General features: G+C 54.2%; 2 protein-coding genes across 2 annotated transcripts in view; both read left to right on the top strand.

Annotated features, from left to right (window-relative positions):
- LOC148182884 (uncharacterized) overlaps window positions 1-25,203 on the top strand; it is a 130,349-nt gene that overhangs the window by 26,892 nt on the left and 78,254 nt on the right. Inside the window, 1 exon segment of the mRNA XM_088063822.1 lies at window positions 11,277-11,285. Within this exon segment, the coding sequence (XP_087919948.1) occupies window positions 11,277-11,285 (9 nt within the window).
- LOC148182886 (serine/threonine-protein kinase pim-1-like) lies at window positions 16,313-19,158 on the top strand. Its single transcript, XM_088064236.1, has 7 exons — window positions 16,313-16,345; window positions 16,476-16,664; window positions 16,890-17,339; window positions 17,474-17,524; window positions 17,729-18,095; window positions 18,619-18,795; window positions 19,052-19,158. The coding sequence occupies exons 1-7, from the start codon at window positions 16,313-16,315 to the stop codon at window positions 19,156-19,158; spliced, it is 1,374 nt and encodes a 457-aa protein (XP_087920362.1).

Raw genomic sequence — 25,203 nt, 5'->3', positions numbered from 1 at the left:
CAATAGATCACGTGGACACAGGTCGAGGTGTGGTGAAGGAAAGAGCAGAGTTTATTTTTCCTCCCAGGATTTATAGGCTTGTGACCATGGCCAGGGATTGGATGGTCAGGATAACACTTTCTCACTGCACTGGCCATGAGAGATGCCCATCACAAGATGTGTAACAGAAAGAATGTACACATATCTATGTTTACAGTTACTGTCCTGGGAAAGTCCTTAGAAAACTATGTTAGCAAGCTCAGAAGCTGAGTTTTCAGGGCGACAGGTGTCAGTGTACAATTTGGACTTGATGATCTCCAAGGTCTTTTCCAACCTTGCTGATTCTGTGATTCTCTCAAACCACCCTTGGAGCAGGTGCAGGATAAGCCCTGGGCCTCCTCTTCAGAAGGTCCAGCAGCCCAAGTCCCTCAGCTTCTCCACACAGGCCCCAAAGGCCATCCTGTCAGTCCTGCAGAGCCTGTCCAGCTCCTCCTCCTTGCCCAGAACAGGGAGCCCCACAGCCAGACACAGCAGCCCAGATGTGCCCCCCTGGCCTGTGCTGCCTCTGGCAAGGGAGCAGCACAAGGCATGGCAGGACCCTGCAGACAATTCCTGAAGCACTTGTAGGATGATCCTGCTCCCCATGGGACATTCCCATGGTGCCAAGTGGGGAACTGAAATAGGGAGTGGGGCCAGAGAGGAAAGGGCAAACAGGGATGGGCTGTTTGCAGGGGAGGGAACAGGAGTGGGCAACAGAAAGATATCTGGAGTGGGAAGAGGAAAGAAAGCAAAGGGGAAGCAAAGGAAATGCTCAGGGCAGTTTGGAGGTGGCTGCCAGGCAGCCCTGGCTCTGAGCAACAAAGTCTGCAGTGGCACAGGAAACTCACAGCTCATGGGAACAAACTTTCTGTGTGATTTCAGAGGCCACGACAACCCTGAGTGGTTTCCCTCCCGTCCCCCAGCCCTGCCTGGCCCCAGGGGCTGATGGCATTTGTGCTCCCTCAGGTTCATCTCCCCACAGCAGCACCATGGGGGTGCTGACGCCTGCTCTGGGCAGTGCAAACAGGGGCTCCTGAGCCAGTGCTGCCGTGGCTGTGCCTGCAAGGATGCGGCACCTCTCTGAGCTGGGGGAGAGGCCAGGGCTGCACAGGGGGGATGTTGTTGGCAGCTCCATGAGGACGCTCTGGGACGCTGCCCTGGGGTGTCCAGCACAGTGGGGATGGATCAGCCCCTGCTCTGCTGCTCCTTCCCGTCTCCCCCAGGGACCTTGCAGAGCCCCAGCCATGCTGTTTGCCCCCAGCCTGCCCACGGCCACCCTGGGGCTGCTCACGGGGGTTTTCTGTGCTGAGCTTTGGCCTGGCCGTGTTCTTGAGAGAGCCTGGGCAAGGAGCCTGGAGCCCCCAGGCCCTGCCCTGAGGCGTCAGCGCTGCCCCAGCAGTGCCCATGGCCTGTCCCTGCTGCAGCCCCGGCACTGCCACCCCCAGGGCTGTGCCCGGCCCCGAGAGCACTCAGGCCCTGCAGCAACACCAGGGCCAGGAGGGCAGCGGGGCAGTGGCACGGGAGCAGCACTGGCAACACCAAGTGCTGCTGCTCCTGGGCACAGCTGCTGTGCCAGCACTGATCTGCCCCCAGCTCTGCACACAGACACTGCTGCTGCAGCTCCAGAGAAGGGAACAAAAGGGGGATCTCTGGAGAAAACTTTGCTGGGAGATCCTTTCTTTCATTTAAAGCCATCAAGAGCACAGCCCCTCATTGACACAGTCTGTGGCCACAGGGAAGGTGGAGGGAGAAACAAAATGGGAAATGGCACAAATAATGACATTTTATTGTGGGCAATATTGAAAAGTAAAACAACAGAAAAGATCCTCCAAAATTAAACCAATAAGAAATATCAAAGGTGACTTTTATTACAAGTGATTTGCAAAAATTGGGCAGCAGTTTAATGTTCCTGAAACCATCCAGTCATCAGTGTCCACACTGCAGCCTTGAGCTCCTGGTTCCTCAGGCTGTAGATGAGGGGGTTCAGGGCTGGAGGCACTACCGAGTACAGAACTGACAGGGCCAGATCCAGGGATGGGGAGGAGATAGAGGGGGGCTTCAGGTAGGCAAATGTGCCAGTGCTGATAAACAGGGAGACCACAGCCAGGTGAGGGAGGCAGGTGGAAAAGGCTTTGTGCCGTCCCTGCTCAGAGGGGATCCTCAACACAGCCCTGAAGATCTGCACATAGGAGAAAACAATGAACACAAAACAGCCAAATACCAAACAGACACTAACAGCAAGAAGCCCCAGTGTCGCCCTGAAAACTCAGCTTCTGAGCTTGCTAACATAGTTTTCTAAGGACTTTCCCAGGACAGTAACTGTAAACATAGATATGTGTACATTCTTTCTGTTACACATCTTGTGATGGGCATCTCTCATGGCCAGTGCAGTGAGAAAGTGTTATCCTGACCATCCAATCCCTGGCCGTGGTAGGAAGCCTATAAATCCTGGGAGGAAAAATAAACTCTGCTCTTTCTTTCACCACACCTCGACCTGTGTCCGCGTGATCTATTAATCTTCAGCGGTAACATCTGGTGACCTCGCCGTGTCTTGCACGTGTGTTACAGGGTACTGTCTAGCCTGTGGCTATGGATGGTATTGGGCTTTCTCTTACGGAGGGCCTGGTTCTGGAAATATGGCATGCGGTGTCTGATCAGAGAGGGATCGATGTGTCGTATGCTGACTTTCAGCGATTGTGTGAGTATGGGAGAATAGAGGGGTTTTTCCCTGTGGTTGAAGCGATTTTTTCGCTGTCAGCTTGGGATGCTTTAGGCGATTCCCTGCTTGAGGCTCTGCTGGTCGGTTATGAGCCCTGGCTGCTCCGGCTGCTCGGGATCTGGCGAAGGTGTGGCTTTCTGAGGTCGGGTCCTGAGGTTGGCTCCCCCAGGATCGCTGGGGCCCCCAGCAGGTTGAACGGGGCCATCGTGGGATCGGTGGGTGTGACCCCGCCTCGGCCAGCACCCCGGCGGTGTAAGCCTGAGGCGGCCTTGGAGCCTTGCCAGCAGGCTGTCAGGGGCGCCACGGACCCGGGGGGTGTAACCCCGCCTCGGCCCGTGCCCTGGCGGTGGAAGCCCGGGGCGGGGTCACCTCCCCTGTGTGCCCTCCCAGCACAGACCGATGGGGGGGTGCTTGAACGGGGGGCGGCGCCGGCCCTGGGGGATGCCTCAGGGATGGTCCCATGTCCTTGCTGCGGTTGGGCCGTGCCCTGCCCCGTGGTGGGGGACGGCCCGGGCCCAGGCCCCGTGCCGGATTCGTGGGGCGTGGAGGCGGGTGCTGCGGACGCCGGGCTGGGTTCTGCCGGCCCCATGCTGCCGGTTTTCCCTCCTGCGAGCCCGGCTTGTTCCCTGGCAGCAGAGCAGGATGGTGCCGGGTCTCCGCGGGCTGCGCCCCAACCAGCGCCGCGTTCCCCCCCCGCATCGCGGGAGGCAGGCCGCGCTGCGCCAGCTTCACCTCACCCCGCCTCGCGTTCTCCGGCATCGCCTGAGCCTGCGGCTGAAGGCAGCCCCTGCCCCGTCGCCTCCGGCGGCCCGGGCAGACCAAGGTCCTGAGCTGTTTACCACTGGCTCGGGTGGTGATGCCGCGGGGGAAAAGCTGGTGGTCTTGATGGGCCAGGGGTCCCAGGCTGCTGGAGCTTCTTCAGCTGGCCTGTGGACTTTGTCCTCCTGTAAAAGGACTGTGCAGTTGAGCGTATCAGGCATTCCATGTGCTTCCGAATGCTTTGGTCCGGTGGGTGAGGCCATGAGTGCTCTTCTTGTGGCGTGGTTGAATGTCACTGCTCAGGGCACCATTGTTCACCTAGGGGACGTTGATTTGGGTTTCCTGGGGTGCATTTCTGCCATGAGTTCCACACTCACCCCTCCTGTTCCTATCCCTGCAGGACCTGGATTTGCTCACCTTGTGCCTTTTGAGTTTTATGTTCGCAGAGCTGAGAACCAGCTGCGGGGAGATGGTGGCTTTGGGTTCCCTGGACCTCCCTGGGTTCACGGACTGCTGTTCTGACAGCCAGGGATCATCCTGAATGGGTCTGCACCCTGTCCATCCTTGGTGAGATGCTGTCAGAGATTAGCTTCCGCAGGTTCTTGACACTGGCATGGACATCACAATTGTCAGGTTTGCTGATGGGCCCTGGAGTGACCCTTGGATCCAATGCTGACACATTCTACGCAAAGAAGAACTTGAGACTGAGTCTTTGTTCAGCATTTACTGTTGTCTTCTCTCATGATAGACTAGACACCCTCCGTGACTTGATGCAAGAACAGTTGGATCACAGTGATCCGGAGTTTCAACCAATCCCTGGGACATTTCTGTTTTCTGTATCAAGAAGAATTCTGGGAAATGGAGGTTGCTACAGTACCTCCAGAAAGTTACTGCTATGATGGGAAGCATGGGGATGTTGCAGGCTAGCATGCCTTCACCTGCCATGTTTCCTGTTGATTGGCTAGTCCTCATCGTGGATCTGAAGGATTGTTTTTTACGATTCCTTTGCATCCCGATGACAGACCGAAATTTGTCTTTTTGGTGCCAGCTGTCATTAATGCTGAGCCCACACAGAGATATCAATGGAGATTTTGCCATAAGGCATGCAAAATTTGCCAGCATTTGCCGATGATATGGGGCTCTGGCCCTCTCTGGAGTTTGCAAGCAGTTTCCTGCTGCTCGTCTCTACAACTTCCCTGAAATTATTTGAGGGTCAAAAATAATTTTGGGACAAACAGTCCTGCATTTGGAGGTGCAATTATTTTTTTTTGCATTCAGTTCAGACACTGCATGAATGGTGTCCAGATATTAATGGACTTTTACATGGTTGTGTCCCTATATGGACAGACCACGACAGAACTGTCTCCCTTGTTTGGTCTATTAAAGGGGGACTCTGATTTTAAAGTCACCTCTGACACTGACCCACAGGCACAGTAGATGCTGGAGGAGGTTCTGCGAGCAGTTTCTGCTCCTCAAGTTTATTACATTAATCTTTCCATTGATGTTGCTGTTTGGTTTTTTTTGGAGAGTCATGAGGCTGGATCAGCCCAATTGATGGAATTACAGGCTGCTGTCATAGCATTTCATAAGTTTTCCCAGGCACCTTTCAGTTTGGCCATGGATTCTGCCTCTGTGACCAAATTGGGAGCCATCCACAAGCAGGTGTTGATGTTGGACATTTGTTTAATCTATTTTTTTTGGGTTCTGTTGTTCTTGTGCTTTTTTTTGTTTGTTTGTTTGTTTTTTTGTAATAACGAAAGGGTGGGATATCACCCTGAAATTACAGCCTTCTGATTGTATGGAGTATTGTATTTTTCTATTATTTATTTTTTGATTGTTTATAATGTTGCTAGTTTCTTTGTTCATTTTTCTTTTTTCTTTTCTTTTTGTTAAACCAAAAAGGGTGAGATGTCGCCCTGAAAACTCAGCTTCTGAGCTTGCTAACATAGTTTTCTAAGGACTTTCCCAGGACAGTAACTGTAAACATAGATATGTGTACATTCTTTCTGTTACACGTCTTGTGATGGGCATCTCTCATGGCCAGTGCAGTGAGAAAGTGTTATCCTGACCATCCAATCCCTGGCCGTGGTAGGAAGCCTATAAATCCTGAGAGGAAAAATAAACTCTGCTCTTTCTTTCACCACACCTCGACCTGTGTCCACGTGATCTATTGATCTTCAGCGGTAACACTTGGGCAATAGCACATAAACACCTGTTTTCATTTGCTGAGTGGTGCTGTGACACAGGGGTGAGCGGTGACATGAAGCTTTTCATGTGGCCGTGATCTGCTTTCAAAGCTCTGTAAACAGCTCTTAGCTGAAAATATCATGTAACTTTTTTTTTTTTCCCCTTTGTTGCACGCAGTTCATCCTCAGAGGAAGAAGAGCCCCTGTGCTCATCTGGGCCTGGGAACAGCAGCTCCCTTGAACACAGCAGGCATTCAACCTGAGGCTGAGCAGGTTCAGGCACCGAGCCACGAAGCTGTAAGTGTGCAGGCTTGCCTTGCATAAAGAGAGAATTATGAGTTGTTAGCTGAGGGAGATAGCTGCTGGTTGGAAATAAGAGAAAATGCATAAATAGAAATTCAATTTAAGTTAAGAAAAAAAATATATAGCAGACCAGCCTAGTTAATTTCATAAGGATTCATGAGTAAAAAAGTAAGACCTTTAGTTAGGAAATAATTGCACACTTATGACCTGAGGCAACAGTCAGAACTTGCTGTAAACAAAATGGCACATGTCATTAAATTTAATAATGCTTAATTATAGAATCATAAAATCCTGCCTGGGGGAACTTATAACTGGATCTTATAACTAAGTATCAGAAACAAGGGCACACACTCTGTATTCCAGACTCCAACATTTTATCCTTATTCTTAATTTTCCATGTTTAAGTACTACTACGTCTTCATCTACTTCAGCTTCTACCTCTTCTTCCTAATATTCCTATTCTTATTCTTTATCATTTTTTGGTTTCTGGAGGGTCTTATGCAGGTTTTAGTGGGGGGGAGGGGGGGTTTGGGTTTTTTCCTTTCCTACTACTACTTCCTAAACACAACTTTCTTTTCTTTTGTTAGAATTGTGTGTGTTGCAGTCCAGCAGGCCGCCGTTGTGTCCTGGGAGCATCACCTCCTGTCTGTGTCCATTCCTCATGGCCAAAGGGCCACAGGATCAGCAAAGTCCTTTCCGAAGGAGAGGAAATGGCCTTGGAGTCCAGCAGGGAGGAGCTGGAGCCAGTGTCCCTGCAAAGGGCCAAGAGCCGTGTGGCTGTGGCCCTCGGGGACCCGGTGCAGGGGTGCCACTGGCGGTGCCAGGCTGCCGCCGGGAGCCGATGACTTTCCAGGTGCCTTCCCGGCCGGACGATGGGCCGGGATGCGGCGCTGAGCCCCGGCAGCGAGGGTCCCCCTTCGGGTGCCGCTTTGGGCTGCCGTGTGCCCTCGGGGAGCCGCCCCGGAGGTGCCGCAGAGCGGCCGGGGCTGACTCGGCCCGCAGGGCCAGCGCAGGCCGGGGCAGACCATGTGGCTCCCTCGGGGCGCTGGGCAGGCCGCGGGGCAGCCGCCATCTGCAGCCCAGTGCTGCTGGCAGTGGGCGCTGATCCTGTGGCTGTGCCGCCAGGCAGGGGCAGCGGAACAGCCCCCGCAGCACCCGCAGCCCCTGCAGCACCCGCAGCGCCCGCCTCAAGAGCGAGCGGCCTTTCCTGTGGGGAAGCGGCTGCCCAGGAGAAGAGACATCTTCCACCGTGGCTTGGGCTGCCAGAGGGCCAGGCCCGGCACAGAGTTGCTCTTGTGGGCACAGCTCGGGCTCCTGGCACTCCACCCAAGCTTCTTGAGGGACAGGCAGCAGGATTCCCTCTTGGGCTAAATCTGCCAGTCTCTGCTGCCTGGCCTCTTCTCCTTCCTCGTGCAGCTCCAGGACGCTCACCTCATCCCAGTCATCGTCCTCCCGCTGCCAGGGCTTGAGCTGGCTGCACAGGATGTCGCAGTATTCCCTGCTGTCCTGAGCCAGCTCTCCATCACTATCATCATCCCAGCTGGACCTGGAGGATTTTCTCTTTGCTTTGCCTCCAGTCACCTCCTGGCCATCCTGGGACAGCTCTTGCTTGCGGCAAGCTTCCCAGTCCAAGAGTGCCCGGCGGCTCGTGCCTTCTCCTGGGGACAGCCGCTGCTCAGGAGATTCTTCCCAATCTGAGAATTCCTGACAGTGATCGCTGTCCGCCTGCCACGGCTCCTGCTCCCTGCACTCGTCCCACTCGGAGACAACTGGGGAGGGCTCTTGCTCCCTGCCCTCATCCCAGTCCTGGAAATGCCAGTAGCTCCCCCATACTTGGACCAGCTCTTGCTCAAGGCCTTCATCCCACTCAGAGAGCTCCTGGCAGCTATGGGCTTCTCCTGGGGACAGCTGTGGCTCAGTGCAGGCTTCCCCTGGAGTCCCTTGCTGGAACTTGTTCATTTCTCCTCGGCAGAGCTCTGCCTCTTCCTCAGCGCAGGACTCCACGGCTCCTCTCCTCCCTCTGCTTGCCCTCTCAGCCTCCTCCTGCTGCTCCCTCAAGGCCTGGGCTCTCTGTGAGCCGGGCCAGGGCCTGGGGGGCTGGGACTTGGGCTTCGCCTTCTCCTCCTCCGTGCCTGCAGTCCTGTGGCACACACAGGTACCTGGACACAGCCACTGTCCTGGGACTGACCCAGGCCCCACAAGCCCTTTATATACCCCCCAGCCAGGGTGGGGCTCTGCCATGTCACAGTGGACTTTGGGCACCGCAAGGTCCCATGTCATCATGGCCCCTGACGCACCGTGCCTGTGTCACAAAGGGCACCCTGGCACCCCGTGCCTGTGTCACAAAGGGCACCCCGGCACCCCGTGCCTGTGTCACAAAGGGCACCCCAGCACCCCGTGCCTGTGTCACAAAGGCCACCCCAGCACCCCTTCAACAGCCCAAGGCACCAGGAGTGGCCTGGAGCAGCCCAGGCCTTGGGGGATTGCTGCCCCTTCTTCTGAGCTGCTCCTTCAAATGATCAGGAGTGGCTGGGGCCAAGTGAAGGTGCAAAAGGAGACCGTGTGTGTCTTCCTTTGAAAGACAGGGGCCTGCTAAGGGAGGCAGGAGGCTCCTTTGCAATGGAAAATGTAAACCCCCTCGCTCCCAATTATTATCCCTTTGAAAGGCACTCTCTGGCAAAGATAGGAGGACAGGAAGAACAGTTTGTGCTGCTTTTGCATGAATTGCTATTTGGTGAGCAGGGAAGAAGCCCCCCATGGAAATGATTTTACTGAGAGGAGCTGCTAAGCGAGAGCTGCCTCTGTGCCAAGCAAAATCCAAGAGCTGGCTAGCTGTGGGAACTGACTACCTATTAAAGCATTTAAAAAGCTGGATCCACCTCTGTGAGACTGACATTTTGCAGACAGGCAAGCCGGGGAAATCTCTCTCTTGCTTCCACCTTTGAGGAGGTACCCGGCTGCCGGTCGGGCCGGGCCCCGCTGCACTGCGGCCCTTGCAGTCGTGCTGACAGTGGCCACAACAATCCTTAAAACTTCAGGGTCCCCTGACAGCCGGGCAACCGAGGAGGAAATTAAAGGAGCGGGTTCGCTGGAGTCCCCAAAACCAACTGGAATAGGAAAATCAAGTAGGGATGAGGCCCATAAAGCCTGCGCAGCACAGGAGCAAAGTGCAAAGACCAGGACTAGGGGCAGACACAACAATATCTAGGGGAGGTGTGAGGGCGCAGTCTGAGGGCATGGGTCCAGACACAGACTGGGGTTAGAAAGATGCAAAATACTGCGACGAATTGCAACCAATCGGGGGAGAGATCCGGGAAGATTCTAGAAACATAACTTTCAGTGGGGTGACTTGATGAACGTATGAATTGCCATCAAGCCTTTGGCAAGTGCTTCCCAAGGCTTGAACTCAAAGCCTGCTGCTTCAGGGCTGAAGTCTTTTGACGCTGCCCGCCGCGGCCCGTCACGCCTGGGCTAGCTCTGCTCACTGGCCACTGGCAGCGCCAGGAGTGGGGAACAGTCTGGGAGCTGTTTTCCCCAGGCTGAACCTTCAGAGCCTTTCTACCACGCAAGGCTCTGCGGATCTCGGCATCGTGGGCTTCAGCAAAGAGATGGAGGAGACCCAGAGTCCGAGCAGCTTTCCAGGAAAAGGATTTACTGAGGGAAAGGAGCGGTGACAGGACGAGGGCTGGAAAGGCACACAGGAACCCAGAGGACTCTGAGCCCCAAGCACTTCTGTGCAACACAATTTAAAGGAAGGAGGGTACAAACTCAGGAACCAATGAAAACACAGCTTGGGAGGAGTCAAAGGAGGGGTTTACAACCTCTGGGACCAATGGGAGGAATACATGGGAGGGACGGCAGCTGTAACACCAATGGGGCTTAGAGTAAGGGATGAATGGCAGGGAACATGCTGGAACAGAGGGCTGGGTTTACATTGACCGACAGGGACTAGGGGCAGGCTAAAAGTGATGGGCAAGGAAGTTTCAGGAAAAAGGGGAGGGGTTTACAAAACTGACAAGTGGGTAAAACCATTACAAAACCATAGGGGGACAACAGGAACAAACCATTAAATTTAACAATAAAATAAACTGGCTGCAACAGTCTTTCTGGCCCTGTGTCCCAGAAGGGCTGAATCGCACAGGCTCGGCCTGGCGGGGCCGGGCCGGCCCCGGCAGTGACCGGGTGGGGACGGGAGGCTGCGGGACCCCGGTTGAGGCTGGGCCGGACCACGGCTGCTCACACCTTGCCGAGCCTAAGCCGTGCCCCGCTGCCGGCCCCCGCTGAGCTGGAGTCCGCTGGGCTCCGGGAGGAGCTCCGGGTGGGTCCAGGTCCCCTCGGCCACGGCCCCTGCAGCACACGGTAATTGAAAGAAATTGGCCAGGAGACAAGACTCCTGTTTGATGCCTTTGTTAGGATTCAGCTCTTGGGGTGGGGGGCCCAAGGGATTGCTTGCACCACGGCCATTCCCACACTGTCAGCTCCAAAGAGGAGACGCAATTCAGCTTTGCAGCACACACTGCAGAGCTGGGGCTTCCATCCTCATGAGAGTAGTCAGGGACCTGTTGTTCTGGTTCGCTGTCTAGGGCTGTCAGTCCTTTCCAGTCCTCTTGAGGTCATGGTGATGCAGGAAGATGGTTTCTAAGCAGGCTTAGGTGATGCAGGGAGATGATCTTGCATCATAGCTTGCTCGAATATGTTTCCTTGTTGTTTTATTCCTCTGTTAGCTCGTTGTTTTGGTGTCCTGCATGCCTTAGTTCGCATATGTCTCGGTTCTAGAAGACAGGTGTCTGCTAGGGAGAGCAGGAGCCTCCCTTGGGATGAAAGAATGTAGACCCCCTCCCTCCGAATTATTATAATTCTGAAATCAAGGGACTTTCAGGCAGAGATTTGGGGATAGGAATAACAGTTCTTTACTAGTATAACCAGGCAAACAAACAAACAATAACTACAGCATTAACAAGAACACAGAACCAGGGGCCCCGTGACAGCTTTCTCCCCTGAGATGGGATGGAGGAGAGGCTTTGTTTCACAAACCCCTCGGGCAGTCAGTCCCGGTGCTCCTGCAGGGCCCTGAGGAACACTCAGCTGGAACAGCAGGGATGAGCTGAGATCCTGGGCCGGTGGCTGAGGTGTATCAGCAGCTCCGCGGCGGTGCCTGGCACTGCCACACGTCCCGGCAGGACAGGGGGTGCGAGGGCACCAACAAAGAGGGGAGAAGGAGAAGAAGCAGCAGCTCCGTCTGGGTGATGGCGAAATTCCCTTCCCTCTACCGCAGCAGCTCCGCGACCCAGCAAATGAATGTCTTTCCCCAAAGCCGAAGAAAGCCAGCCAAAAACTGTCCCCACCCTCCTTTCCCGCCCCCTTATACCCACAGTTAGGTTGTCTCCACAGCTAATGGGTAAAAATTCCACGGGCAGGCCAGAATGACAAAACAAAACAAAACAAAACAAAAAAAAAAGGACACCTAACACTCAACAGCCTCTGCTTCTCCAGGATAAACAACCCCAGCTCCCTCAGCCAACTCCTCACAGGACTTGTGCTCCAGACCCCTCACCAGCCTTGTTGCCCTTCTCTGGACACGCTCCAGCCCCTCCATGGCCTTCCTAAATTGGGGGCCCAGAACTGGACACAACACTTGAGGTGCTGCCCAACCAGTGCAGAGTAGAGGGGAGGAATCCCTGCCCTGCTCCTGCTGGCCACACCATTCCTGATCCAGGCCAGGAACCATTGGCCTTCTTGGCCACCTGGGCACACTGCTGGTTCATGCCCAGCCTGCTGTCCATCAGTGCCCCAGCTCCCTTTCTGCCTGGCCGCTGTCCAGCCACTCTGTCCCCAGCCTGTAGCACTGCAGGGGTTGTTGGGGCCAAAGTGCAGGACCTGGAACTTGGACTTGTTAAACCTCACCTTGTTGGGTTTGGGCCCTGGATCCAGCCTGTCCAGGTCCCTGTGCAGAGCCCTCCTACCCTGCAGCACATCAACACTCCCAGCCAACTTGGTGTCACCACGGTTCCATGGGGCCCTAGAGTGTCACAATGGTCTCCAGGATTCCATGAAGCCTCCCAGCAATCCAATTTTGGATCATATTGGGAGTGACTGGATCCATACTGGGAGTATCTGAGAAAGACTGGGAACACACCATGCACAACATCCCCCATACTGGGGGTGACTGGGAGCAACTGGGAGCACACTGGGAGCCAATAGCATCATACTGGGACTGACTGGGTTGATCTAGTCAGAGGCAACTGGGACCATCCTGGGAGTGCTGCCATGTGACAAGGATCATACTGGAGCTTACTGGGCTCATATTGGTGTTGAAAGGGAACAACTGGGATCTCTGAACACCAAAGGTTCCTTTCCTGCTCACTGAAGAAGGAGCTTCCCAGTATCCATGTGTGAGGGGACCTTCACCTGAACCAGATGCTGTTAGGAGAAAAAGCTGCCTGTGCTGGAAAATCCCACACAACAAGTCAATGCCAAGAGAGCATTTTGCTTTCACAACTTCCCTCCTGGAGCCACAGTCCTTTTGGATCACAGAGCAAGCAAGAGAACAGCACAAAATACAAGGCTGTGTCCAGTTTTTGGCTGGGTGAGCAAATGGAGGGAGTGCCAGGCTCCACTGCCACAGACTCTCCTCTTGGGGAACAGATCCCCCCCAGGCTCCATTCCAAATGCTGTGCACACCCTGCTGGCTACAAACAACCCCTTTTTTAAGAAGTTGTTGGCAGGAGCTTTCCCAAATAAATGGCATCTTAATGGCAATTTTCATTCAAAATCACCTCTGTTCCAAAGGAAGAACAGAAAGCCCAGAGCAATCCCAAAGGCACATATGGTGCACCTGGGGAAATCCTCGACTTAGGGGCCCAGTGGGTTAAAAAATACCCATCAGAAGCCACAGAGTCCAGAGTGCAAACTGCAGCAACCACTTGCTGGATCATTTTGGCTGTGCTGCACACGTCTGCAGACTGTCTGTCCCCCCTGCAAGGACAGAAGGACACCCGTCAGGGGCTGGGCTGGCTGCTGAGAATGCCTCGGGCAGGAGGATCCTCAGGCAATGAGCAGGTGCCCAGAGCCGCTCTGACACTGAGGCCTCTGTGCCCCACAGCAACGGGAACACCACAAGGACACGGCAACGTTCCTGTGACATCACAGCAGCAGTTCCCCCAAAAACCGCCTGGAAGGTTCTCCTGGGTCACCAAGGAGCACAAAGGATCCTCAGAGGGCAAAACCTATTGCTCAAGGGATCCTCAGGCTTTGACTCCTTCAGAGCACACAGTGGGTCAGACACTGGGCTGAGGGAAGGGGTCCCATGGAAACCCAGCACAGGCATTTCTCTTTGGAGAGGGGGATCTGCAGGGAGAAGGGAGAAGAAGAGACTTTCCTGTCTCCTGAGATTCCCTCTCCTCCTTCAGCAGTCATTCCACAGTCCATCAGTACCAGAGTTCATAGGATCACTTCCATGCCAGGGAGCACAAGGCACTCAAAACTGAACCCTGCCAGAGCCCAGCCCTGCCTGCCCATTTGGAGGGTGTGGGGGAATGGAATTTCAGCAGGAGCTGACCCACAATGATACTTTGCCACTTGTGGGTTTCTCACAGCCTTAGAAGGAGTTTGAGATCTCTGTCCCCAACACCCGCTCACCCTTCAAGTGCACACACGTGCCTGGGGGCAATTCAGGTTCCCTGGAGTGGTGGCTGCTTCCCTTTGAAACAGGAGCTGTTGTCTTTTCCAGTGTGCTTAACTCCCTTCTACCTATTAGAAAGTGGGTGAGTAAAGGAAATGACCCTGGTGCAAGGGGACCAGAACCTTGGAAAATAATGAAACATCTTTTGTCTGAATTACAAATTAAATCTCTTTCATTTATTTCTTTAGGACTAATCTATTACTACAAACAAAAACATGTTTCTGAGCTGGGTATTGGGATTCAGGGCTTTATTTCTTGTTCTTGTTTTTATTATTATTTATTAGTATTACTTTTCATTGTTAAGACTTTTAAACCTTAGACATGAATAAAAATGGCTGGATGTCTCTCACAGGGAAAATTCCCTTGCTTTTCCCACCAGGATTAAACTGTACAGTCAATTCCAAGTTGCCAGTGGATTCTAAAGATGAAAAATCCTTTTAATTGTGGGTTTAGTGTGGTTTGGAGCTGGGGAAATGTCTCATCCCCTCCCAGAGGGGCCCCAAGCCCGCTCTGGTGCCAGGTCTGCACTCGCGGCCCCTCACGGCTGCCCTGCCCTGGGGACATGGTGGGACTCCCTCCTGCCAGGGCTGAGGCTCCTCATGGCCCCTCACAGCCCCTCATGGCCCTATAGAATCTCCCATTGCCCCATAGAACCTCTCTTGGCTCCACAGAACCTCTCTTGGCCCCATAGAACCTCTCATGGCCTCTCAAAGCCCTTCATGGTCTCTCACATCCCCTCACAGCCCCAGGCGCGGGGCTCCTCCCAAAGGAGAAGGGGTCGGGCCCTGCTCGTTCTCCTTTTATTTCGGTCCCTTCACAGCGCCGAGTAAAGAAAGGCTGAATGGAGCCTTTCCCCAGCGTTTCCCTCGGGGTTCATTGCGGGCTGAAGCTCTGTGCTGGCTCCAGCCCCAGCACCAACATCCCTGCAGCCCCCAAGGCCTTTGCTGTTCCCCCGTGTCCATTCCCTGTCCCCGAGTCCCGCCCGGCTCTGGCAGCAGCAGCAGCCGCAGCGCAGCGGGCGCCGGCCCGGCCCGGCCGGGGCTCCCGGCCAGGAGCAGCAGCAGCGCCGGCCCTTCCCACCTGCTCCTGCCTCGGCTTCCCAGGGCTTTTGCCAGGGCAATTCTGGGCTACAGCAACAATCCCCCACAAACAGCCCTGATTCCTCAGGGCCCGGCTCTGCTGCCCTCAGCCAGCCCTCAGAGGAAGAAAGGATCGGGTTCCAGTGCTGTTTTCAGCCCTGTTTTACTCACCCTGAGGTGACAGCAGGAGGCTGTTGGTGCCTTGGCCTTGGCAATTGTAGATCCCGGCTGCTCTTGCCCCTCTTCTGCTTTCCACTGGAATTTTAGCAGTACAACTGCAATTGCCTCTTTCAATCAGTGCTACCCACTGTGCTTTGGTCACAGGGAACTCAGGATTTTTGTTTCAGGCATCATGATCAGTAGAGATCAAAATGCTCCCAAGTCCCTGAGCACTAAGTTGAGGGGAATTAAAGCCACACAGGTCACATTTGCAGTGCTCAAACACAGCCCTGTTGCTGCTGCTGCTGCTGAAATAGAATCAACTGACAGAGGCCATCACAGAAATTGCCTCTGCAGTGGCAAATAAAATGAAAAAATCCACCAGGAGAAAGAAAAACCAGAACTTCCCAACTCGCTTCATTGTTTCTTCTGAGCAGCAGAAGAAAAAGGAACAGGGCAACTTTCAGGCAGCTCCACAAGCTCAGGGTTCCCATTTCCTGGGGAATCTGAGATGCAATTGGCCTTGTTAAAAGGATAAAAGCAAAGGGAATGAATTGGGAATTATTAAGAAAAAATGACCCTTCTTACACACAAAGTTCACCAAGTCATTCCCTGCATTTCTCCTTTTCACATTCTTTCTCTCATCCACTGAGAGGTCCAGCTTATCATGTTCTGGTGCTTATCATCAACTGATTGTGCTCTTGATTTCTACCACTGCAAGAGATGTAGAATCATCTCAACTGAACACAGAAACAAACTCCCTCTGTCAGCCCATCTTCATGTTCCAGATCACTTTCAAGATGTCCATGGGGCTGTTGGAATGATGAGCTCTCCACTGCTGGCTGCAGGCTCTGCAGATTCTTTCTCCACATTCAGCCAGGCTTGTATTCCCCAACAATTCCTGGTAGCCCATCATGTTTTCTTTGGGTAGAAGAGGAACAATGAAAACCTCACCAATGGCACAACTCCCCAGTGCACAAGGAAAAGAAAGAACAAGTTGTCAAGTTCTTCAAATATTTGTCCTGCTTTGCTGCAAGAGTTGTGCTGCACTCACAGTGTGGGAAGCCAAGAGAAGCTGCAGCTGGGGGCACATCTTGTGACAGGAGCTGCGCCGCGTTCCCCAGGACAGGTTTTTGGAAAGAACAGACGGGACTGGGGAGAAGATTCTGGGAAAATTGAAACAGCTTTTTTAAGAAATGAAAATAAAATCAAAAGAAACAACCAATATGTTTTCCTCTATTTTCCTCTATTTATTTTTATGTTCCCCTTTTCCATCTTGCACTGTTTCTCCATCCCATTCATTCCAAATGGCTCTCACCTCTAAGATCTGAGACTTGGCAAGTTTTAGACACTGTAAAATACCATGAGCTATACCCAGTTTGCCTTCCCCTGTTTTACTTGGAAAGCAATGCTGGAGACACAAGTGCAGTGCTTGGCTCAGGTACAAATTCTGCATTCAGGGAATGTGCTCAGACGGTGTCTGACCCTCAGCAGGGACAAGGCACAGCAGCAGCCAAGGGCATTGCTGTGCCCGTGTGCAGGAGTCCAGACTCTGGCTCTTGCCTCAACAGGGCAAAGTTCCCGTGTTTGGCCAGGCTCAGGGGCTGCCCGGGGAGCGCGGGGCTCGGGGCGGGGCCGAGCGGGCAACGGACAAACGGACACGGGGACAAACGGTCCCGGTGCTTCAGTTGCAGCGGCAGCGGCGGCAGCGGCGGCAGCAGCAGCAGTGGAAGGAGACAAAAAGCGAATTTCTTTACTCCGTCGATTTTCCTCTCCCTCTCCCACTGTCCCGCACCCCATCCCCGTCGCCCTTTCCCGGTGTCCCCTCCTCTTCCAGGTTCCCTCTCCCCGTGCCCACCCGGGCCATGCCCCCGGTCCGCCCCCGGCCCCGGGCGGGGCTGCCCCGGCCCCGTCCCCGTCCCCGTCCCCGTCCCCGTCCCCGTCCCCGTCCCCGGCCGTCCCTCCGCGGTCTCGCCTCCGCCCAGCTCTGGCTGTGCTGGCGCTGGCGCTGCTGGGCGGGCATCATTGCCTGGGGCTGGGGCGGTATCGCTGCCCTTTGGCTCCGCCTGGCCCGGCCCCGGCCCCGACCCCGACCCCGGCCCTGCCTTCGACCCCGGCCCCGGCCCCAGCTCCTCCCGGGGCCCGCGGAGGACACAGGCGGTGCGGCCGCTGCCGCCGCCTCCGCTGCGGCTTCCCCGGCCCGAGCTCCGCCGCTGTCGCGTTCCAATGAGGGAACGCCTGCGGATGCCCGGCCCGGGGAGGTCGGGGAGCGCTCGGGGGCCGTTCCTGGCCCCGGGCCGAGCACTGACGGCCGCGTCTCTTCCCCAGGGAAGGCGCAGGAGGCCCTGCAGCAGCGGTACCGAGTGGGTTCACTGCTGGGGCGCGGCGGCTTTGGCAGAGTTTTTGCGGCCACGCGACTCTCGGACGGACTCCCGGTGAGCAGAGGGGCCGGCGGCGGGCGGAGGACGAGGAGGGGGCGGAGGAGGAGGAGGAGGAGGGGGCGGAGGAGTAGGATGGGGCTGGACACGGTGGGCGGTGAGCTGAATTCGCTGTTCCCTTTGGCTTACAGGTGGCCATCAAAAAGGTGCCACGGAACCGCGTCCGGCACTGGGGCGAGCTGGTGAGTGAGCGGGGCCAGCGGCAGAAGCCGGGGCGTGCCGGGCGGGGATGAGCCGGGGCCCGGCAGGGTGGGAGCCACCAGGACACCTGGAGGGAGAGCGGGCATGGGGCCAGCGGAGGGCACAGAGCATCCCGGGCTGGCTGAGGGCTTCCCGAGCCCTGGCACGGCCTCAGCCCCACTGACGGCACCGTGCTCCTCCCGCAGCCCGACGGCACCAGCGCACCACTGGAGATAGTGCTGCTGGACAAGGTGTCCACAGGCTTCCCCGGTGTGGTGCAGCTGCTGGAATGGTTTGAGCTCCCCAACACCATCGTGATGGTGCTGGAGCGCCCGGAGCGGTGTCAGGACCTGCGGCGTTTCATTCGGGCACGGAGGTTCCTGTCCGAGGAAGAGGCGCGGGAGCTGTTCCAGCAGGTGCTGGCGGCCGTGCGGCACTGCACCAGCTGCGGGGTCCTGCACAGAGATATAAAACCGGAGAACATCTTGGTAGACCTGGACACCGGCGAGGCAAAACTGATCGACTTTGGCTGTGGCACCTACCTGCAGGACACAGCCTACACTCAATTTGCAGGTGAGCCCACACAGGGGCAGGCTCCCGGTCCTGGCATCTCCTGGCCCAACCTGGGTGTGGCAGCAGGGATTCTCCCAGGACTGGGGCTGGGGCTGGGGCAGCCAGCCTGACAAAACCCCCATGGTTGAGGTAGCAGAGAGGGGGAGCCAGGACCTGTGCACCAGCTGGTTTGGTGTGCAGGTGAGAACGGGCTTGGACTGCTCTGCTCACCTGGTTTGCTTTGGTTCAAGATATTTTTTGGGCAATGCCAGCAGGGAGGATGTGGGTATGGTTTTTCCCCAGCACTGAGTGGGTATTTCCCTTTGTGTGTCATGGTCAGGCCTTGCCAGGGTTTCAGCTGCACTCTTCCAACACCAGTGGCTTCTTTTCCAACCCTGGGTTTGTACCCAAGTCCCAGGTGCTGGCGAGAGGGCAGCAGGTCACCCTGTGTGCCACTGGGGCAGCCCCCACATGCCCAGGGATGCTGGGGTCAGGCTCTGGGAGCAGCAGCATCCCCCTGATGAGCTCCATCCATATTCCATAGGAACACCGTCATACAGCCCCCCGGAATGGAACGACTTTGGGTGGTACCATGGCGAGGCAGCGACCGTCTGGACCCTGGGCATCCTGCTGCACGAGATGGTCTGCGGGGAGCACCCTTTCAGGAGGGGCAGGAACATCAGATGGGGCCAGCTCCCGCTGCCACAACGGCTCTCCCAAGGTGGATCCTCATCTCTGGGCACGGGGGGAACACCAGTGTTGGGAGACAGCAGCGGGCTCGTGAGCATCCCGCTCTGGCAGCTGCTGAGGAGGTGGCACATGTCCTGCTCTCCTGCTCTCCCCCAAAACAAAGAATTGATGGGAAAGTTTAGGCCCAGATCTGAGCACATCCAGCATGGCCTGGGCACGGGAATAGTGGGGCAAAGCAGACAGGAGCCTTCTCCAACTGACCAGTGGTTTGTGGTTTCTCTCCCCAGACTGCCAAATCCTGATCAGGTGGTGTTTATCCCTGAACTCCTTGGACAGGCCCTCATTAGAAGACCTGTCCTGTGATCCCTGGGTGCAGGATATTCATCAGGCCTAGAAGAAGGGAGAGAGCCACAGGCACAGTGATGCAGGGACCTGGTAAGTTACAGCTCCACACATGCCCTGGCAATCAGCAGCAAAGAAACCCAGACTTTTTTGTCCTGCCTGTGTCACTGCACTGGGCTCATCAAATGGGAACACACAGCCCTTGTGCTGGAGCTGAGCTGCTCTGCCCAGCACTGGTGGGCACCATCTGAGCTGGTTTTGCTTGTCCTGCTTCACTGACAGCCGGGCCCTGGGCAGAACCCTGACAGCCTGGTGTCACCCCAGGGAAGAAGGAGCCCCTGGAGAAGCTGTACCAGGTGGGGCTGCTGCTGCTGCTGGAGACATGGAGGACAGCAGCAAGGATGACAACCTCTTCCTCCACCTGGCCAGCGGGAGCTGGCGATGATGGACTTTGATTCTGGCACCTTCTTCAAAGCCAGGCTCCACAGAGAATTTTCAGGTAAGTCCAGACCCAGGGGATGCTCCCAGATTTGTGCATTGGCCGGGAACCAAAGGTTTTCCCCTTTGCTGGGGCAGATGCAACTGATTCCTCAGTGGCTGCCCAGCTGGTTTTTGGCAGGGCTGGGGACGTGGGCTGGGGTGGTTACGAAATGGGAGTGGGATCCTGGCCCTGCCAACAGCCCCCAGCACCCACCGTGCCCCGGGCTGGGGCTGGGGCAGCCAGCCCGACACAAACAAACCCCCATGGCAGGAGCACAGGTGGGACTCCAGAACCTGAGCACGGCTGCTTTGCTGTGCAGGCAAGGAAGGGCTTGGGCTGCTCCACTCCCCTGCTTTGCTTTGGGATCACCGTGATTTTGGGGGACAGTGCAGGGGGGAAGGGAGAAAGCATGGGCTTCCCTCACCCGTGGGTGGGTTTTTCCCTAGAATGTAGGGGTTGGGCCTTCCTCAAGCTCCTGACAGACATAAGATTTTTTACCATTTTTCTTGTTTCCCCTTTTTTGTCTGTAACCTATTTTCATTAATTTGTTGTTTGTTTTTCTAAAGGAAGCGTTCTAGGTGGGGTCCAGTCTGGATCAGGAAGTGCTTGGGACCAGCTGTGGCGTGGATGGGCCGTGCCCTTGGAGAAGACTGAGGACATCGTTTGGGACCAGCTTTTCTTCTGGCAGCGGATGGTGTGAGGTGGGTCCTCATCTCCTTGGCATGGGTGGGACAAGAGCTTTTGGGAGATGGCAGCGGGCACAGGAGCATCCCGCTCTGGGCAGCTGCTGAGGGGCTGGATCTGCCGTGGCTGGCTGCAGGCTGGGCACATGTCCTGCCCTCCTGCTCTGCTCCCAAAGGCAGCAGTGATGGGCAGCTTTGGGCCCAGCTCTGAGCACGGCCAGCATGGCCTGGGCACCGCGGCTGGCTGGGACAAGGGGACAGGAGCCTTCAGCTGACGGGCGGTTTTCTGGTTTCTCTCCTTGCAGCCGGGCTCTGCGGATGCTGAGGCTGCTCTGGGCTCTGCCAGGGCTCTGCTGGGCTCAGCACCGGGCCGGGATCAGCCAAAGAAGAAACGGTGTGACCTGCAGCAGAGACTTGAGCATTTTGGCAATGCAGCTCAAGTCTGCAGAGTGTCCACCTCCAAGGGAAAACATGACACCCCCCAAAAATTAAACTTGTTCCATAACTTCTGAAATGAAATCCATCTGGGATGACCCCAAATGACATTTTTCATCTTGCTCAAGCTGTAGCTCAGCCCTTCTCTGAACAGTTGTGTCCCCACACCTGCCTTTTACTTCACAACTGCTCCCTCCTTTCCCCCAGTGAGTTCCCAGCCCATCACAGTCTCCATCACACTGCAGCCTTCCTTGATGCCCCTCTCCGCAAGGAAGGCCAAGCCCCAGTCTCAGGGACTCATCCTGTCAGTGGCTGAAGAGCAGCAATGTCTGTCTGTGCCAGGGGCTCTTGGATGTCTCTGTATCCATGGACAGAAGGGTCTGTCTGTGCCAGGGGCTCTTGGATGTCTCTGTATCCATGGACAGAAGGTCTGTCCTTGCAAAGGTTTCCATAATATCTTGGTACCCATGAGTATGGAATGAACACAGAGAGTGAAAGTGTCAGTCACGTTGTTTGCACACTCCTTCCTTTCCATACAAGACAAATCCATGCACACCCCCACGTAGAGATATATTAAAAGGATAGGGATGGATAGAGATTTCCCACAGAGCTCTAACTTTGGCATAACTCACCTTGTAAGCCATGGCCAGGGCATTTTTTCCCCAGCTCTGTATCAGTAGGTGTATCAGCCTTCCTTGATGCCCCTCACCACGAGGAAGGCCAAGCCCCAGGCTCAGGGACTCATCCTGACAATGGCTGAAGAACAGCAATGTTTCAGAGGTCCGGCAGGAGTTTAGTGTCATTCAGAGCTGCTCTCCAGCCCTCAGCTCTCCTCACTGCTGAGTTCCCACTCCCTTTTCCTCATCCATCAGGATGAGCTCTGTGAATCCCCTTGTGATAAATGGAAATGATTCGTGTTAACTAAATTGTAACTGTTTAGAAAGTTATTATTTGTAATTAGTTATTATTAGAAGCAATCAAGGGAATTAGTGTTACAAAGCAGATGTACCCCTTTACAGATGTTACATGTTAAAATTAAGATAGAGGATGTAGTTTTGAGATTAGTAATGTCTCAAGAGAAAACTGATCATGAGATGGATAAAGTTGGAATGACTTTAGGCATAGGGCCAGAAAATTATGAAGTGTAAGACTAATTAGTGGAGCAGAATGCTCACTTACATAACACAACACTTAGTACACATGCAAAACCTGTAAGGTTATCCAGAGGACAAGGAGGATGAGTGTAAGCCTTCATCCAAAATACCACCGAAAGGGGACTGAAGACCCCCTAGCAACAAGTGAGGCTTGCGCCATGAAGAATAGTGATGTAAAATTAAAGAATCAAAAATAGGAAGAGACTTAGGGGAAACATGAATGAATATGTGTAAGCATACAGTATATAAGTTTAGTTTGAATTACTTTGTTTTGGTACATGAGGCAGGGTGAGAAGTCCTGCCCATACCCCGGTCAGTTTTGCTTATGCTTTAATCATACTCAATTACTGGCAAATTATATTCATATATATACATATGAAGATATTCACTAAATTGTACTCTTTTACTGAATTGTTTTCCTTTTATACCAAATTTCTATTCAATCCACTAAATAGTATTATTTTATTAAATTGTATCCTTGTATTCAATTCACTAAATTGTATACTTTTTTCCTTGTTATTTAATTGCTATTAACTCTATTGATCTAGTTGTCTGATTTTAATTTCATTTACAACAGCACCAAGAAGAAAAGGGGCTTACTGAGAGCAAGTAAACTTAACCCTTTGGCATGACACAAATTTAGAGGGCAAAAATTTAAAAAAAAACACAATGTCAGCCACACTTCCCAGTGAGAAGGGTTGGAACTCTCTGCCCCTCAACATTTCCCCAGCAGCTTTACAAAGGGAACTGGGATCTGAGCTGTGCCCTCTGAACCAACAGAGCCAGGCTCCCTTCAGGGTGAGAAGCCACAGCCTCAGTTATAGCCTCGGGTGCCTCCTGTTCCCCAGAGAATGGCTGTGGCTGTAAATGTGTGTTTGGCTGCAGCACAGGGCCAGGGTGAAGCTCAGCAGCCTCATCAGAGCCCACGGCCATGGCCCTTCCCTGCCGGGGCCCTCACCTGGCCCGGCCCGGCCCGGCCCGAGCAGCCTGGACTGGCCTCAAGGGATGGGCTCCACCTGCCCGCTGTGCCCACAGGCCGGGCCCAAGGGCTCACAAGAGGCTTCCTCCCAGCTCTGCAAAATCTCGGCCAAGAGTGTCCCCTTTACTGTGCTGAGAAGAGTAAAAAACCCTCTCAATTTAACCCCACTTCACTCCTCATGGGGGATCCCTGCACACCTTAGGAGAGAGCCCAAATTTTCCCTGTGTGCCTGATGAGGTGCAGGCCCAGGTGATGCCACTGAAGGAAATGTGCCCTCACAGCCCAGGGACGCTCAGCATGGGCTCCCCCAGCCCCTCGGGGCCCCAGCGCTGGTCACGGCAGCCCCTGCCTGGCTCCTGCCTGCCCACACTGTGGGCACCCCCGGCTGCTACTGGAGATGTCACAGCTGTGGTGTGTGATAGATTGACATTTAAGAAAAAATGAGAAACAGCTAAAGAAGTTAAGGTTGCTGGAGGCTGATGGGAGTTTTTTCTCCTGGCCAATAACTGGCCATGTCTGAGAACTGACAGTAGTTTTGACCATTGAAATGTGACATCAACTTGGGAAAACCACTCTTTAAATCTTAAGCCTGGGAAATTCTCTTTCTCTTTGGTTTCTGGCTTTTGAAGAGGTAACAGGGCTCCGGTTCAGCCTCCTCCCCCCCAGACAGGACAAGGCTGCGGGGTGAGCGGGACTGGCCGGAGTTCTGCAGTTCCCAGGGGGGATGGAGACTGTGAAGTGACAGGAGCCCCTTCCCAGAGGGAAGTACTCCCATCTGTACTAGTGAACTGCCCTGACTGTAAATATTTGACTTCATCCAAGGGTCATTGCTAAAAAAAACCTTGGTTTTGCCTGCTGACATTGCTGGTCAGGCAGTGTCCCAGGAGATGCTCTTTACGGTTGCCTCTTTTCCTGGGCATGGCACTGGAGGAGGTCCAGGCCCAGGTGTTGCCACTGAAGGAAATGTGCCCTCATCCCAGGGATGCTCAACACAGACTCCCCCAGCCCCTCAGTGCCCCACTGCTGGTCACAGCAGCCCCTGCCTGGCTCCTGCCTGCCCACACCATGGTCAGCCCTGCCTGCTCCTGGACATGGAGCTCAGCCAGGGCTGGTGCTGTGTGGGCTTTGCTGGTGGTACCAACCAGACACTGGGGTGAGAGCTCCATCTCTTTATTGGAACAGAAGAGCTGTGCTGGGCCCTGCCCTGGCAGGAGGGACCCACCTTCAGTCCAGGCCACAGAGCAGGGCGGGTCCCTTCAGGGACACAGGGCCTTGCTTTGGGTGGTGGCAGCATCTGCACAGCAGCAAGCTGGTAATGCAGCTGTGACAGGGACATCACGTATGGGCATGGAGATGTGAAATGTGTGGTGCAGGTGTCCCTGAGGGAGGTGTTTGGCTGGAATTGTGAAGCTGCAGAGGGGAACCTGTTGAGAGAGGAGATGGCTGAGGCCCCAGCTGCAGCTGGCACACAGGGACCCTCTTGCACACTGGGAGATTCTCACTGTGCTCAGTTTCCCTCTGAAGACTAAGGGGTGAATGCGGATGGGCTTAGCAGCTGATCTGCAGGCCAAACAATTGAGTTAGCAAAAGAAGAAATTGAGAAAATACAAGTTTATCCATAGCAAGGAGGAAAGCAAGGCTGTTAGCATGGAGACCAATAAAAAGGGATATAAGGAGTATTTGCAGTTGTAATAAATGGAATTGGTTCGTGCTAACTAAATTGTAACTGTTATTAAAGTTATTAGAAACAATCAAGAATCAGTGTTACAAAGCAGATGTACCCCTTTGCAGATGTTACATGTCAAAATTAAGGTACAGGATGTAGTTTAGAAGATAAATGGTGTCTCAAGACCAAAATGGCCTTGAGATGGACCAGAATTAGAACAAATTTAGGCATTGGGCCTAAAGATTAGTAAACATATGGCTAATTAGTAGACTAACATAACACAAGGCTTAGTACACACGTGCAAACCTGTAAGGTTATCTAAGGACAATGAGGAAGAGGAGAAGCCTTTGCCAAAAGAGACTGAAGACCCCCTAACAACAAGGGAGGCATGCGCCGTGAAGAAAAGTGATGTAAAGTCAGAAAAATCGGAAATAGGAGGAAACTTACAGGAAACATTAATGAATATGTATAAGCATACAGTATATAAGTTTAGCCTGAAGTGCTTTGTTTTGAAGGTGAGGCAGGGTGGGAAGCCTCCATACCCTGGTCGGTTTTGCTTATGCTTTAATCATACTTAATTACCATCAGATTATATATATAAATTTTAATTTTTTATTAAACTGTATTGTTTTACTAAACTGTATTCTTTTACAACACATTACTCTTCAATTTAGTAAAATTTTACCCCATTAAGGGGTG

This window comes from Pseudopodoces humilis, chromosome 18, assembly GCF_049639895.1.
Source record: "Pseudopodoces humilis isolate 2021_Gansu_Grassland_sample_001 chromosome 18, ASM4963989v1, whole genome shotgun sequence".
Classification (NCBI taxonomy): Eukaryota; Metazoa; Chordata; class Aves; order Passeriformes; family Paridae; genus Pseudopodoces; species Pseudopodoces humilis.
This window is presented reverse-complemented; position numbering and strand designations above follow the sequence as displayed.

Excerpts from the sequence above, each read along its gene's own strand:
- LOC148182886 (XM_088064236.1), top strand. The coding sequence starts at position 16,313 with ATGCTGGAGACACAAGTGCAGTGCTTGGCTCAG. Across the intron at positions 16,665-16,889 it reads AAAGCGAATTTCTTTACTCC|CTCTGGCTGTGCTGGCGCTG; the intron begins GTCGATTTTCCT and ends GCCTCCGCCCAG. Across the intron at positions 18,796-19,051 it reads GCCACAACGGCTCTCCCAAG|ACTGCCAAATCCTGATCAGG; the intron begins GTGGATCCTCAT and ends TTCTCTCCCCAG.